Here is a 15,931-nt window from a genome sequence, read left to right as displayed (position 1 = left end):
TACATTAGGCAGAAGTTTAACAAGGATGGTGGTAGAAGGCTTCAGAGCAGAAAATTAGACAGTTTGGCTTGCTCAAGAATCCTTTATTTATGCTCCTTATATGCTTTGTTTTACATCAGCTGTTTTGGCATGGTACAGAGAGGGCAAGTCCTTCGTAGAGTTGTGCTTTTAAACACAACTAGCTCAACAATCAGCATCAGGGAACAGCAGCCTTTCTGAAATTCATACAAATGGTAGGACTCCAAAATCTTTGTATTGACTCAACAGTAATGTCCTTGCTGAGATGAATTTACCAGCCATTTATAAAAATACACAAACGTGATTTAAGTCTTTTTGTGAGATAAGTTTCATCTGTGGGGGATGTACCAGATAGAGGTATGCAGTTGGTGCCTCTGTGGAAACGTTACAGAACTTATTTTCCCTTCTGTTGTACCTCTCAGTCTTTCCTCTCTAGCTTTCCACTTTGGAAAGGTGAGAAGCACAACTGAGCTGGGTAGCCACGTGAGGAGCTAAAAGCCTGGGGATAAACTTCCCACTGTTAGAAGTCCAGGCATGCTGCAGACATGTTCGGTACGATCTGCCCTGACACGGAGGTTTATTCTGCTCAGACCACAAATTGGTTTTATTACGCAACATGTATTTAACTACAGCTAACTCTCTAAAACCACTGCTAATCCAAAATGCTGATGGTGCCTCACGCTTTTCCAGATCATGAGGTTACCCATCATTCCCTTCTTGAGCCACAAGTTGTTTTATCTGAAAAACTACTTGCTCTCTTGTTCTGGCCATGACTTCTAAGCACTGATCTTTAGCTAGATGACCATGATGTAGTAGCATCCCTCAAAGCACAGGATCCTCTTTATAATTTGCCAGAGGTATGGTACTTGTCAGTCACAGCCAAGTTGCTGTCTACTATATTTTGTACTTAAAAATCCTAGGAAGCCCAAGCTTTGCAGGTCATTGATACAATCCATGCAAATAAAACTGAAGGAGGATGAACTACCACACTGCAGTAGCCTTTAGGCAATCTCTGAGCAATTTAGCTTTACAAGTAGGAACGCTTTAGTTGGTGGTAAACGCTTCCCCAAGGGAACGACAATTATGGACATTCCTGTGTTTAGCTTTGTCAGCAATTTTATTTTCTTAGAAAGACAGTATTTAAAAATAAGTGAAATTAAGAAATTTCCCCTTCTGCACTGCTGTAAGATTTCCGCTCCCCATACAGCTTTTCCAGAAGTCTTTTGTCTGGTCTCGAGAAGAGGGTTGTGCTATGTGTAGGGACCTGGGCTCCACCTGCTGCTACACAGTAGCCACCGCCTTACACAGGGTCTGTGCTGCTTCACTTCAAACAACTCCAGCAGCCTCAACACCTGCATTGTACTGGGGAACCAACACGCCTTGTCCTCTGTAGCCTAAACCCTTCTGAAGCACAAAGATACTCACACCCGTTAGAGGCTGAAGCTTAGCAGAAATACTCAAACACAAAGGAAACTAACAGGTAGGTTAAAAAAGCCCTGAGCAGGCAGACATGGAGATAACGGGGAGGGTTTTTTTTCCTTCTCTCTTGAACATCCAACAGTAAATACAATTGTACAACCACTTTTCAATAAGTATTACAACGAGAAGGACCATGTTGGAGTGGAATAAGAGAAAAGAGGGGGAAGAGGAGGCAGAGACACTTTAAGAATTAAGCCGCTATTAAACAAAAATGTGGTGTTTTGAAATGGAACACTGGTATAAAAACTCTATCAGCACCAACTAAAGCTAGACATTAATTCCCCCTGACTTCATTTTTTAACCATTCCACACACACTTGAAATCATAGGCGTTTAGACCAACAGTCTCTCTATAGCTTGCTGGACAGACTGGATCTGAGGCTTCAGCTGTGATCCCTCCTTGATGGTGATTGAACAGGCGATGACGGGCCGGGAAACACCGCAAGCTCTGCCCAGGGCCTGCTTGGAGCGCACAAACACATAAGGCACGTTCTTGTCCTCGCAGAGAAGAGGGAGGTGCAGGATGATCTCCAAGGGCTCAGCATCGGCAGCCATCACAATGAACTCCGCTATTCCTCGGTTCAGTGTTTTCGTGGCTGTAAAAGAAACTGAAGAGTAAGCCTAGGTCCTTCCGTAATGCATATCTAATGAAAAGTAACATTAGGAGATGCTGGAATTAGTGTGAGCAAGAAGGAAATCTAGCAAGAGGACAGGCCAAAGAAAGCCAGCAACTACAGGACCATGTAATAGAACCAAGGCAGCTTCAAGTGCAGGTTGAAGTGAAGTGTGCTCAGCAGTGCACTCATGCAAGGCCAGAGGCTGGCCTTTGGAGTGCAAATAGCAGATCCTAGGGAAGGGATTATTCACAGGGTCACACCTGGGGTACTGTGCCCAGCTCTGCCCTCAAGCATGGGAGAGATTCACAACCCAGTGAGGCCAGCACAGGGCTGCTCATGTATGATGACAGTACAGACACCAGTGCTACAGTCTGAGCTTCTACCAGAGCTGTGTATAAGTGCTGGAAAGCTTTGTTCTGTCCCTGAATAGTGCTTAAGCAGGCTCTAAGAAGGAGGGAGGAAAAAGATACTCCTAATAACCAGATCTATGTAACATTATTGGCTCACAACTGGCGAGCAAACAGTCTCTATCCACAGCTTCTCAGCAAATCCTCGCTACAAACACAGCATTTTTGGCACGCTGTGCACCAGGGCGGCCTCACCTTCGTTGGCTCCCTTGCGGAGCTGCTTGTAGTTGCAGGACTGCTGCACGAGGTCCAGCAGCGTTTTGGTGAGCTGGGCATCGGCCAGCGGGTAGGCTTTGGGGTTCACCTCTGCCTCGCTCTGGGGAGAGGAGAAAGAGCAGCGCGTTACGCCAGCAGCCGGTGCGGGGTCCGCCACATCCACCGGCTGCCGGGCTCACCTCACATTCCTGCGCTGAATTTATAATTAAATATAGATATTTTTATTTTTTCCCCCTCCAAAGCCCCCCGGGCCCGGCCTGCCCCGCAGCCCGGCCTCCACGTGCTCCCCGCCCGCCGCCTCCCGGCCGGGCCCGGAGCAGGGAAGCGGGGCCGGGGCCGGGGCCCCCCCCGGCCCCCGGCCCCCGGCCTCAGCCCCGCATGGCGCCCACCCCGTCCCGCTCACCATGGCGGCGGCGGCCCCGGTGCGTGAGGGAGCGAGAAGGAGGAGGAGGAGGAGGAGGCGCAGAGCCCCGGCGCAGCGGCCCGGCCCGCCTCACCTCGCCTCGCCGGAACTGAGGGGGCGGCAGCGGGAAGGGGCGGGCAGCGCGGGGCCGCCTCTCGCTGCAGCTTCCTCGCCCTCAGCGCCGCCTCAGCCTCGGCTGCCCCGGTGGCGGCGGCTCCACCGAGCCCGTCCCGGCCGCCATGGCGGCGCCGCCATCTCGTGGGCTGGCGGCGGGGCCGTGCGGCCGCCACGCTGCGGGATGGGCGCTGCCCCTCCGCCCGCCGCTCTGCATCGCCTGCGCCCTGGGCACCCTGAGCGATGGGGGCGCCTCGGTGGGCAGCGCACACCCCATGTGTCCCCCTCATTCCCCCTCATTCCCCCCTCACAGCCTGGGCTTTGAGGTCCTGGGCTGAGGGGGCTCGGGGCAGGCAGCCCCGGCGTGGTGCTGAGCGTTAGCCCAGGGCAAAGCATCAACGGGTTGCCCTCACACTAACGGGTTCTCCTCACACTAACGGGTTGTCCTTACACTAATGGGTTTGTCCTTACACTAAAGGGTTTGTCCTCTCCCACCTGCAGCTGGTGCGGAAGAAGCACGCGCTGTCCCGGCTGCGCGATGCCCTGGCCTGGCAGGCGCTGCCCGTCATCCAGCTCTTGGCCCTGGACGAGAGGGTCTGCGCCTCTCTGGTAGGAACCCTCTTCGGTAAGAGCGCCCTTGTGCCACGCCAGGGAGAAGGCAGGTGCCTTTTGGGGGGGTAGGTGTGAAAATGCGAGGTTTCTCCACATTTCAAGCACGTTTGAAAAAAGCAAGACGAGACTTGAGTTACCCCACTCCATGCCTCCACCACCACCACTGTGAGGTGTAGCTGCTCCCCATGGACAACTGCTTGGAAGAGGTTAATTAATTTCCCCGCTCCCCAAGGAGCTGAACCGGCACATTACTAAAGCTCCCGCAATTTTCCTGACATTTCTTTGAAGTCTTCCTGGAGAACAGAGAGTGCTCTGGCTTATGGCTCTTCTCAGGCTGCCCTCACCCTGCTTTCATGCCTCACTGCTTCCTCGTCTTGCTGAACTTGGCAATATGCGAAGGTTCACACAGAAATGAAAGCATGAGCTTAAAAGGGTGCTGCAGGATCTAGTAGCAAATATGCAAAGTAGTAATCTATATAGTGCTTTTTTTTTTTTTTTTTTTTTCCCACACCATCCCGTTAGATTGGTAGAAATTCTAGTAGCTGTAGGTCTGATACCTGCTGCTTTCTGAGGGGTTGGCCTCGCAGCAGAATGCAGATGTCAGAAAGGGCCTTTCCAATAACAGCCTCGCAGATCTTGAACATCTCTGACAGGTTTCTCTTTGCATAGCAGTGCTGTTGGTCTTTGAAATGTGTTAAACAGCTGTGGGATTTTGCTGTACTTGGTGTAACTCCTGGAACAGCTGGAATCCCAGTCTAGGCTTGGGGTACAAAGAATAATATGTACATTATGGATTGAACTTAAATGAACCAAGGATACATTTGGTGCAAGAGTATAAGAGGGACCCCCAAAGGTTTAAGCAATGCTGTGGAGGAAGCAGGAGAGAGAATACTCATTTGTTGCCTAATTGTGCAAATAACTTGGAAAACATTGTCTAGTAACAGCTTCAATTTAGTGTTGGAATCGTTTTCACATGCCTTAAACTTAGTGTTTAAATGTAGTCTCAGCGTTTTCAGTACCGTGGAGGGAGAATACTGCTCTCAGTGATGGGTGTGAATGGAAGAAGGAAGGGACATCTCACAGCTGGGCTCTAACTTGTGTCGTTCCGGAGTGTTGTAATTCAGATGTGTACTGCCGGATACGTGCAGGGAGATGTGGTAATGTTTGCAGTTTCATATTTACCTACATAGGTGGAGCCACTGACTTCAACTATAAAGTGCAAGAGCGAAAACAATCTTGTAAAAAATTACAGGAGAACTGAGTGCCTCACAGGCCCTTTGTCCTGGTTAAGGGAGCCCTTTTACAAAGCACTCCTTGAGAGTATCCACCCTCCTCTGGCAAAGTCAGCTTGTTCTCATGTGAAACAGGGGGAAAACAAAACAGTACTGAAAGAATTTACAGCTCTTTTTACAAAAAGCATTTACAGCATTGTTTATCACAAGCAGGAACGAGTTCCACGGTTGATTGTGGTTTATCTTTTAGGGATGTGCCATTCCGTGGAAGACAGCGATGCCCAGGACCAATTCATAGAAGGTGAGAGGCAGGTGTCATGTCTCAGCCACTGGCGGTTTGTGAAGAAGGGTCCGTCTTGTCTGACAGTGTGAATGAGATGTTCAGCCCCTGCACAGTTGGAATTGGGGAGAGCATCTGTTTTCTTTCAGCTGCAAGAGGGACAAGCAGGCTGTGCCAATATTTGGGGGGGGAGGGTGAGGGTAGGGAAGAGGTGCGTGCGGATTTAAATATTAACATTTCTCTGACAGGTTCTGTATGCACCTTGAATTTAGCATCAGTTTGGTAACAGTGGTAAACAAAGCTCCATCTCTGGGCCTGACTGAAGTCTAATTAAAGCAAATGGAAATCTTCCTGTTGGCTTCAGTGAGCTTTTGGATCTACTGCTTTTTCCTCAGGACAAAGAGTATTTGGGATTTAGCTGTGCAGGTTCCAGATTCCTCTTTGTGAGGAGTCCTTCATTTCTGATCCAAAGGGAGAGCCTGCAGGTCTGAGAAGGGATCTCTGCAGCCCAGTTAACCTTGGGTATCTCTGCTGAGTCTGGTGATATTTGCAGAGCAACAATTTCCTACTGTCCAGCCACGAGAGATGAAAGGAGATGTGACCAGCTCCTTTCAGAGGGGTATAAGTTTTCAGGCATGTGTTTGAAAGGGTGTTACGAAGGTGAGAGGTCACTCTGCCATGATATGGTTTTGCTGAGAGATAGATGCTCTCAATCAGAGGAATTTTAACTTAATGACACCTAATTCTTGAAAATTCTTAGAAATTATGAGAGTTCTGGGCAAGAAAGGACCATTAAACCATCTATATATCACCTGCCTCAAGATACGCCTCTGCTGAGAGGTGTAGCTCTTTAGCTAAAGTAGGTCTCCTAGATAACCCTGCAGTGTTGCCCTGGATATACCCAGAGACAGTGAACCTAGAAGTCTCTGGTATTTTTTACGATGCTTTCTTAGAATACAATTGAAAAGAATGTGGTCCTGTAGAGTGTGCTCTGCTTCAAATGAGTCATGCCACGACAAGAAGATAGGTACAAGTTGTATGGAGCGACGTTGGGCACGGTGTCTCAGTTAAGGGGAACAAAGATGAGCCGGGCCTTGCTTTCTGGAGAGGTGCATGGGGTACCTGCAGTCGGTAGAAGTGGCTGGTAGGCCTCAGGGGCAGGAGCAGCTGGAGGAGGAGCTCTCAGACTGCTTCCAAGGACACTCACAGCTCCGATGCCTTCTCTGGAAGGATGTTTTCAAAGGCCAGTTTTCATACAGCAGGAAGCCTGTTCTATTCAATTACCATTTTTTTTTTTTTAATAGTTTCTGACTAGGGCTTTGTTTCCTTCCCTTCCTGGTTCCTTATGTTTACTTGGTGTCCTGATGCTCTGTTTGTCGCTTGCAGCTCATTTCCACGCATGGTTTGTGGTGCTGCTAGAGCAGGATTGCTGTAATATTGCTGCGGAGAGCCCCGGCTGGGCTATCAGGAGTAATAGCGCTGGGACTGCTGGTGTTCCCCTGCTCTCTCAGCACCCCCGCGCCCATTTAATGTCTAAGCTCTTTGCTCACTGGCCTGCTAAAGCCCTGTGGAGGATGGATTGTGAGCGCTCTTCCATGTGAGTTACTGATCCTGTTTCTTCTGCCTAGTTCTGGTGCAGCTGGTAGCGGAGCTGAAGTCCGAGCAGTACTTGCACTGCATTTTGGATGAAAGCCAAAAAGAGGTCAGTGAAGGTGAATTCCCTTCAGTCTTTCAGGGGTTGAAGAGATGGCCCTCCAGGACTGCAGGTACTGCACTCAGATACAGCTTCTGCTGTAGCATGACATCCTAATGCCAGCTCCCGTACTGTGATTTTGGCGTTGCTGGTGTCTACTCTGGAGTTTTCTATCGTCCCCATGGCACATTGCAGCTGTACGGCTTCATGCTGTTCATGAAGCTGTGTGCCTTCCTCTGATTCTTCTTTTTCCGCCCTTACCATGACAGCGGTATGAAGAGCTTTCCCAGCCTGTGCTTTTGCTGTCTTTATTCCTAAATTTGTGGTAGCCCTACGGGATACAAAAAATCGGGAAATAGCAAAAGTGGGGAGAAGTTCAGCTGGTTCATCTGCTCGTAAAGAAGCTGGAGAGGAAAGGGAGGAAAAGGGACAATAAGCAAGAGATTTCTTGGATTAATTAAAAGACCACTGCTGCGTTTTGAAGACTTAATAGGTGTGTTCAGAGTTTTCCTCTGATCTATCCTAAATGGTGAAGAGGACCCACTTTAGGAATGATCCTGTTCTGGAGCACGATACATCAAAGAAAGCTCCCTGTTCTGTGTGCATTTCTACCTTTGGGCTGTGTTCTTAGCCATGAAACATTTTCTTTTTTCTTCTTTCTCTCTCCTCTACAGCTGAGCAAAGCAACTACCATGAGAGGCAGCCTCCCCATATTCACTCTCTTGGGCAAGCTGGCAGATACCATCCCAGTCTTTGCTGATATACTGGTGGTAAAGCACAGTGAGTAACCTGTCATGCTCCACTGAAGGGTTGTAGTCACAGCCCTAATACACATAAGTGTGCATGCACTGCCCCATCCCCGATGTGTGAGTTTATGAAGGCTGCACAAGAATCTTGTCCCTGAAGTTAGGGTGGCGTTCAGACCTCTTGGGTTGCTGGTCAATACCTTAATAGCAGGCTTGATGTCGTGCTCTTAGCCAGCCTGGCAAAACCAGCCTCTCTAAACTGGGCTTTGTATGTATGCCCTGCAGGAATATGCATTTAGTTTTTCTTTCCTTGGTCCAGCCCTTGGGGGTCTGGTAAGCATACTTAGCTGTGTGTGAAAGTAGCTGGGGGTGGTGGACCTTCCTGTGCTGAACAGTGAGCTCCTCTGGCTATTTTTAATTGTATCTCTGCTCGGAGACTCTTAGAAGTATTCCCTGATTCCCTAAATGTTTGACTGGGTCAGAGGGAGTGCATCATCTAATCGTGGCATTCAGTAATCTGCACACACCAGTCTGTCTGGTGGGCTTCTGCAGGTCGTTTTGACTGGGAGGGGACAGTGAGTGGCTGTGTGGTGCTTGGCTGCCTACTGGGTTTAAACCACAACACCAGGTTTCAAGGGTGCTGTAACAAAGTCAGTTCATTAGTGTGAATGCTTGCAATTTCTGTTCCTCACACTAGGTAATTTAGTGGATCATCTACCATTGGGCTTGATGTACCCAAACGAAGGTGTAAAGGCTGCTGTGTGCTACTTGTATGGCAAGCTGTACTCTTCTCCTGTTGGCACAGAAAGGCTCTCAGCACACTTCGAAGAAAAGCTGTGTGGTCTCTTCTTGAATACTTTGGGCCATGCTCAGACAAAGGAGCTTCAGGTTAATTGTTTGGGTAAGGCATTGCTGAGAGAAACTGCAAGGTGCAAGGGAAGGCTTACAACAAAGGAGAAATCCCTTGGTTGGTTTAGATGCCCTGATGTGGGTTGGTCCCTAGAAGAGCTGTTTTTCTGCTTGTTTGAAGCAGTTGATCCTTGCTATTAGCATACAGCAATCAAATGACCCAGACCTGCTGCTGAGAAGTGCATATGTGCACTGCGTATAAGTGAATGCCCAGAAGTGTCTGAATGCAAATGCTATGCACAGACAGGTGGGTTTTGTAGAGCAGTGGGATGGAGTCTGACAAATATCATCTTCAGGTATGGAGCATCATGTTCTTCAGGTTAAAAAGGTAACTTGGAGGTGGTGTTTTCATGCATTTATGCTTCCAACTGCATTTACGTGCTGGAGTGCACAATTTCAGCCTTCCTGGCACTTCTTGTTTGCAAACCATCCAGGGAATTCCTTTTTCTTGTAGGAGGTGAGTAAGAATTGAATTGCTCCTTAGATCATCTGCTCAGCCACTAGAAAAGGATGATGATTCTTTTGAAAGCTGAGCTCAGGCATTACCCTTGTGAATTTGTACTGATGTGTACTGATGATTTGCATCAATACCTGTAACAGTGCTCCATAATTTTATACCAAGGGTGCTTTTTTTATATATGTGCGGATGTTCTTTAACTAAATGCAGATATTTATGTAAGAGCCTGTCCCATGTGCAGTATGATGCTCACTCTTGCTCCCACTTTTTCAGGTTTGCTAAAGGAGCTGCTGAAGTCTGACCATTTTGTATCCATTCTTATGAATAATTCAAGGACAGAGGAGGAATCTGAAAACTCTGACTTCTTAGAAGGGGAAAATCCACTTCCACTTGTTCTCAAAAAGGTGATTGCTGAAGTAGTCTTACAGTATGCAGTCTATGACTTTCTAACAGGTTATCTCTTATTCTGAGATGAATTGTTGGTTGAAGTAAAAATATATTAGTCTGTATTGAATCTTTATTTGATTAACTTGAATGGTGTTGCCAACGCTGACTAGCAGTAGAGACTGCAGTGGAAAATGGGGACACCCCCATAGATCTCCTCATTGTTCATTCGTGAATCATGCAGGGGAGAAGTTTTCATTGTGGCCTCAGCTGGCTTTACTCACCATCACTTGAAACTCTTGTAGTGCCAGTAAGACTAAGCACCAGGGCAGAACTATCCTTACTTCTCTAAGTATATATATATATATATATATATATATATATATTCTTGTATTCTCTATTGTGGTTCTTGTGTTGCATTTTTTTAGTGCATTTTAGCCTAGTATTTTGTCTTACCATACCAAGTTTAATCAGCAAAATACATGCCAAAAGAGAGAGATTTTATTTAGTTATTTTAAATTTTAAAATTTAGAGGGAACTGTTCACTACTCATATCTGCGCAGTTGACTTCCTATTTTCTTTCTGGCTTTTGCTTCCCATCAGCTCTTGTTGACCAGAGATGAGATGTTACAGGCAGCGAGTTCTCACTGTGTGGCTGCAGTGCTGGTTCACTCTCCCAGTAGATATGCTTCTGCCTTTATCCATGCAGATGTCCCAGGTAAAGCAGTGCGATAACATTGCATTGTTTGTCTGTCTGTTTGTTTTAGGAATCAGCCTGGCTCCATGATGGCATAATCTATGCAGTGACCTTTTTGTGTCAGTAAAGATGTCTAATGTGATTTTAGAAACAGAAGTGAAGAAGGAGTTTTCAGTTGAAAGTATAGCAGCAGCTGTCAACAGGCAGAATGAAGTTTCCCCTGCAAGAATTTGGACATTCCTTGAGGTCAAGGTCCATCATGCAGTATAGATACAAAGCCTAAATAGGCTGGGTTCCCATCTTATCCCATTAAGTATTGTAAGCGTGCACAGAATTTGGTCCAGGAGCTTTAGAATCCTTTTCAGATGTGGGGGAGATGGTTCATTGGTTCACTCTACTCACAAAACACAGAAATACTCTGTTTTTGCAAATTCTTTGTGAGATACAAAAGTTCTGAGGAAAAAAAGATCACTTCATCTGTTATAGCTTGCTTTGTGGCTCTTCATCTGTGCCAAGGGTTAGAGCCACAATTCAGCTCCTGCTGGATAAGTTTGTGCTGGGAAGAAGCCTGCCTGTGTGTCTCTGCTCTCTGTTGAAGACTAGCATACCTCCAAGAATTCACTCCATCCTCCGTTCCTGCCATTTCATTATACAACAGTTCTCCCTATGGCTGTTGCTATGCCTCCTGCTTTCCTCCTCCTTCCTCTGCTCCATTCTCGGAGCAGCTGTGCACACTGTGAACAGACTGCCTTTTACCAGGGTGCCCTTATTTGTGCTCACAGAATTCCTGTTCGAGTGTCTCTTGTGCAACAGCGAGATTCTCATCTGGTCAGTGTACTGCTGTCTGCTTCTGCTAACTGAAGAGCGCCTTTTCTTCTCCAAGTGTCACACAGTCTATGGTGAGTCATCAGCCTTTCTGACAGAGCGACCGCGAGTGATGCTGCCAGCATTGCTTGTGCCTCGAGCTGCATTTCAGCACTTCGCACACAATCACAGCTTCCAGTCAGGATTTATAAAGCACTGAAAATGAGTACTCACCAGATATATTTGTGATGTCTGCCGCAGCTTGAATTTACAGTGCCACCGTCCTAACGAGTTTCTGATGAGCATGCATACGTTATACTAACCAGTTATGATGACTGTTAGTATAACCTGACTGTTACTAGTAACCAGTTATCAGGAGCTACTACTAGGTGCTGCTGTGGAGTTGCCAAGGGTGGATTTAGGAAGGCCAAATTCCTTCCATTCTTCTGAACTTTCCTCCAGCAGTGGAGATTAAGGCCTGTTATCAGTGAGCTGAATGAATACAGTGTTTTAGACAATTGTTTCTGCCAGGGCTCAGAAAAATGATTGTTTAAATCTTCCTTCTTTTCAAAAGTTCATTTTGCTTCCATCCTGGAATTTGGGGTATTAAAAACCCTCCTCTGCCTTCTCTTGAACATTGCAGGTATTGAATCTCTGGTGAGGAGTCTCCAAGATGTCCTGCAGCTGAACAACGTGGAGTTACAAAAGCAAGGACTGCTGCTCTTCACTGAAATACTGAAACGGTGAGGAAGTGCCCTCTACCTGGCTTGCACAGACAGCATTTGGTGCTCCAAAATGGAAACTGTTGTGCTTTTGCTTTTTAAGGTTTTTGTCCAAGGACAGATACCTACACTGCTAGAGCTTTTGTGTTTGAAGCATGTTGTCCTCTTTGTGCATACAACCACCAGTGTATCTGCATCTCCCTGCTTCCTTGGCAACCTGGGAGGTGAATTCTCCTTTCAGCTGTAGGCAGAACAGGAGGGGAAGACTAGGAAGGTCCAGGTGTATTTGAGCAGGCTGGCTCCTGCTAAGAGTGACAAAACAGAGCATGTAAATTCCATGGCTTCTAGTCCTCTGTAGTCCTCTGTCATCAGCTGAGCTAAATTCAAATAGCAAAAACAAATTCCAGGCTGAAATATTAATGTGTTCTGTCAGTTTTTCCCTTGTTTTCTGCTAAGGAATAACATACCCTGGCTTGTTTATCTTCTGTGTTTCCTGTTCCTGCCTGTGTGATCTTGTTCCTGTTCTGTCATGGTAGTGACAGAGTCTTGTTTTTGCCACTTAGTTCCCCCAGGAGAGCCCTGGAGCTGAATTTTGGAAATGTCAGTCAATTTTATAGCAAGTGGTAGGTTAAAAAGGAGAAGGAAAAGCAGCTGCACTAGAAGAGCGTGAGGATGCCAGTGTGGGATCTGTCAGAAAGAGAAACCAGAATGTGGGAAACACTAATTACAGCATTTATGCTTGTAAAACAAAGGGAACGCTCTGTGCAATTACTCCAATTTTCTAGCGCACACATTCTGTTTCTCTGAGGTTCACATTTGAAATGTCACTTTATTTAAAACTATACCGTATGGAGAGAAGGGTCTCATCCTGGAACCTCTCTTCTTGTTTTGCCTTGCAGCTGGATTCTCTTGCTCTGTAAGTGACCACCACGCTCTGGTGTTGCCCAGACAGGATGTGCTGCCTCTGTTGGCGCTGTTAGAAGTGTCAGGAACGGGGTGCAGCTCTCCCTGGAGTGCTCCTTGCCTCTCCCAGCACAGAGTGGCAGGCACTGTTAGGGGCCTGGAGACAAGAGGCTGCAGGATGGTGCAGGAGTGCTGTCCTTAATGCATTTTTCCCAGGCCCTGCAGACATCCTAGTGCACCATATTGCAAGTGGGTTTGTGCCTCTTGAGTGAGTCAGCAGCACTCCTCCATCCCTTCCTCCCTGCCTGAGTCAGCGAGGACTTTTTTCCCAATGTGTTTTACTTCAGAGGGTCAGTGATCAAAGGAAGGAAATAGAGGGGATTAATAGAATTACAGTGTAAGTAGAAACAACTTCAAGTTCAGCACATTACTAATGGCTTGGGCCAGAGGCTGATCCTGGTGCCTGAGCTCCCCAGCCTTTTCCCTGCCTTGCCCACCTCTCAGCCTTTTCTCACAGCAGAACGTGAGGTGACTGTCAAACCGGATTTGATCCCGTTGAGTAACTAAAGAGTGGTTCTGCCTCTGCTCACTTTTTGCCCTGAAGCTGAGCTGCAAATTTAATTTCTACTGAAGTTTACTTTTCTCTTACATTTCTGCATGGGAGCTTGTGCTCCTGGCTTGCCTTAGTCTGGCATGTCTGTGAAAACTGAGTATCAGGGAATACTCTGGCTTCCAAGGCTGGATGCTGTCATGCTGTCCTTTTCTTGCCTTGCTTTGGAGAGGCCCCCTGGCAGGCCATTAGTGCCTCTCTTCCACATGTAGCAGCCAGTCTTCTCCCTTCTTTCATGATTGTACCTGACTTGCCAGGAGCCACATGAGCACCGTCTGCCCTTTGCACATCTCTGCCCAGTAATGGGATTAATGACTCGCCATCCCTCCCTGCTCTTGTGTTGAATGCTCAAAGGTGTTGGGCCACAAGGTGATCAGATGACCAAAATGATCACTGTCAAGAAAAAAAAATCAAAACTGTTGGATTATGTTTTTATTTTATCCTGTTTACTTTTTATGTTCTTGAAAGTTCCAGCCCTGCTGGCAGCATCTGCCATTAGAATTGCTGTAGGACTGTTAGGGAAGCTATTCTCATGGCCTTGTCCTTGTTCTAGGACCATAGGACAGTAGTGTTTACTTGTTTACTCAGAAATATGCATTGCCAGATTAATCTGCAAATGCCAGAGCAGATGGTCTCGGAATTAAGTCCTAGGTAGAGAGATCTCTGTGTTTTGCAGAGCCTGTTTTTCATGTGCTTTTCATGTCACTATTTGCTGCCATACTCACAGCGTTATCCAGGCTGTGTGTTTTTTTTTCATCATAGTAGGGCTCCAGACCTGCTGAAGTTCACTCTTTGTAGCAAACCCTCCACCTGCTCAGATTTGAGGCTACATCCTTAGGAGCAGCTGGCTCTGAATACTGAAAAGGATGCTTGGAACCACACGGCTCAGCTGTCCATTTGGTCAAATAAGGAGAGGGTGATACTGTTGCTTACTCTGACAATATTCTTCTTGCTTACTCTGTTTCCTCTTCGCAGGCAACCAGTGGAAATCACGTTATTCACAAACCGAGGGGTATGTCTAGATGCCATTGATGTTTTGATGAAGACAGTGGACTGCCCAGTGCTGGAGGTGGTAGTGGAGGCTGTGAAAGCTGTGGCAGCTTTTCTGAGGTAGGCAGGAAAGCGTTTGCAGGCTTTTCTTCAGATAGCTCTGAAGAAGTGTTGGTCTCTGTGGCTCCCTTGTGTCTGTGTGGGTGAGCGTGTGCTGCAGTGGGAATTCTGGCTGAGGCAGGATGGGTGTAGCAGAGCTAGCTTCCCACCCACCTGCTGGGGCACTGGAGCTGTGGTAGGCAGCAGGATGCTGCAGCAAGGACCTGGCATCCCAGGCAGGCCTGTAACTGCAGCTGCTGTGGCTTTGTCGTGCTCTGGCCTATCCAAACAGATCAGACCGCGTACAGATGTGCTTCCTGGTTGTAGTGGGAGCAGACACTAAATGCAGCGAGGGTGTGTTTGGGCTCACATCTGCATGAAGGCACTATTCAGACTTTGTGACCTTAATATGCTGGGCTGGAGAGAAATGGCAGCAGCACACTGCTGTCCTGAGGGGTGTTATTTCTGCCGGTGTCACCTTCCCATGTGGAGTGTCCCCAGCAGGGAACGCACATGCTGTCTGTCTTTCTTCTTGTTCAGGAAGGACCACCTGAGCTCTCCTCCAGTCCCGTATGAAAAGCTGCAGGAACTGCTGGAGGTGGTGCTGAAGAGATGTGCTGACCTTTCCCCACCACAGAGCAGCAAGAAGCATGCAGTAAGTCAAGAGTTGTGCTTGTTGCTAGGACCAGGCAGGGTAGGGATGATCATCCTAGCGCAGCATGTTGTTTATATATTCCATACCTTTACCTGTGGTTTTGGGGGTCTCTGGTGTTTTTTTGAACCTCATTCCTTGACAAGCTAACAATCTTTGTCTCTGAAGGAGCTGAAGATGGATGCTGGTGAGTGCTCTTTTTAAATCACTGAAAATTGGTGGGGCACCAAGTGAGCGTGCTGCTCTCGTTATATATTCAGTGCTGCTAGGTTCATTTGAACCTCCCCTTCTTTGGGCCCCCGCCTGTAGGCTGCATCACGCAATCTATTTTTTTGGCAATGAATGTCTCTTGCTGTGCCTTCAGACCAAGAGAGTCACGTTGTATGCACAGTGATCCCTTAGCAAGGGAGCTGTTAGCCGCTATTTGAACTGCCAATCCCTTCCTGTTCCTGGAATATGTTCCTGGAATATGTTCCTGGAATATGCAGTTAATGTGGTGTGCTGCTGGGACCTGTGCACCTGTGAGGGGAGCTCCCATCACTGATGACTACTGACAAGGCAAGGGATGAGCCTTCTTGCTCTAGGCTCAGGGTCATGTAGGTTTAGATTGCATTTTTGTGGCAAGAGCATCTTGTGGGGGTGCCAGAACCCCAAATGGCTGCTGAGCTATCTTTAGGCCCAAGTTGTTTGGTACCAAATGTCTGCCTTGTCTGCCTGGAGAAAGCAGAAAAGCTTTCTGCCCCATAGATAGGTGTTGGTCAGTCTGTTTGCACACACAGCTTTGTGTCAGGACAAAAAGCTTTACAGGAAGGAAATCAGGCAGATAGTAAAGACATTCAGGCTGTCTTTAATGGGGGAAAGGGAGAAATGATTGTAGCTGTAATAAGG

General features: G+C 47.4%; 2 protein-coding genes across 2 annotated transcripts in view; one reads left to right on the top strand and one right to left on the bottom strand.

Annotated features, from left to right (window-relative positions):
• Positions 1-1,116: 1,116 nt before the first annotated feature.
• SNU13 (small nuclear ribonucleoprotein 13) lies at positions 1,117-3,304 on the bottom strand. The gene is made up of 3 exons (XM_068669064.1): positions 3,140-3,304; positions 2,716-2,836; positions 1,117-2,092 (listed from the first exon to the last, which is right to left on the bottom strand). The coding sequence occupies exons 1-3, from the start codon at positions 3,140-3,142 to the stop codon at positions 1,830-1,832; spliced, it is 387 nt and encodes a 128-aa protein (XP_068525165.1). The 5' UTR covers positions 3,143-3,304; the 3' UTR covers positions 1,117-1,829.
• MEI1 (meiotic double-stranded break formation protein 1) overlaps positions 3,296-15,931 on the top strand; it is a 34,472-nt gene continuing 21,836 nt past the window's right edge. Inside the window, exons 1-12 of the mRNA XM_068669066.1 lie at positions 3,296-3,510; positions 3,755-3,878; positions 5,348-5,398; positions 7,006-7,079; positions 7,745-7,850; positions 8,514-8,717; positions 9,456-9,586; positions 10,170-10,284; positions 11,046-11,162; positions 11,711-11,810; positions 14,278-14,412; positions 14,932-15,046. Of these exons, the coding sequence (XP_068525167.1) occupies positions 3,379-3,510; positions 3,755-3,878; positions 5,348-5,398; positions 7,006-7,079; positions 7,745-7,850; positions 8,514-8,717; positions 9,456-9,586; positions 10,170-10,284; positions 11,046-11,162; positions 11,711-11,810; positions 14,278-14,412; positions 14,932-15,046 (1,404 nt within the window). The 5' untranslated portion in view covers positions 3,296-3,378. The remainder of the gene's footprint in view (positions 3,511-3,754; positions 3,879-5,347; positions 5,399-7,005; positions 7,080-7,744; positions 7,851-8,513; positions 8,718-9,455; positions 9,587-10,169; positions 10,285-11,045; positions 11,163-11,710; positions 11,811-14,277; positions 14,413-14,931; positions 15,047-15,931) is intronic.

The sequence above is a fragment of the Anas acuta genome, chromosome 1, assembly GCF_963932015.1.
Source record: "Anas acuta chromosome 1, bAnaAcu1.1, whole genome shotgun sequence".
In the NCBI taxonomy this organism is placed as follows: domain Eukaryota; kingdom Metazoa; phylum Chordata; class Aves; order Anseriformes; family Anatidae; genus Anas; species Anas acuta.
Note: the sequence above shows the minus strand (reverse complement) of the source record. Positions and strands in the feature narration are given on the sequence as shown.

What these genes read in the sequence shown, in the direction of transcription:
- SNU13 (XM_068669064.1), bottom strand. An exon ending in CCGCAAGGGAGCCAACGAAG is followed by an intron (nt 2,093 to 2,715) that starts GTGAGGCCGCCC and finishes TTTCTTTTACAG; the next exon opens with CCACGAAAACACTGAACCGA.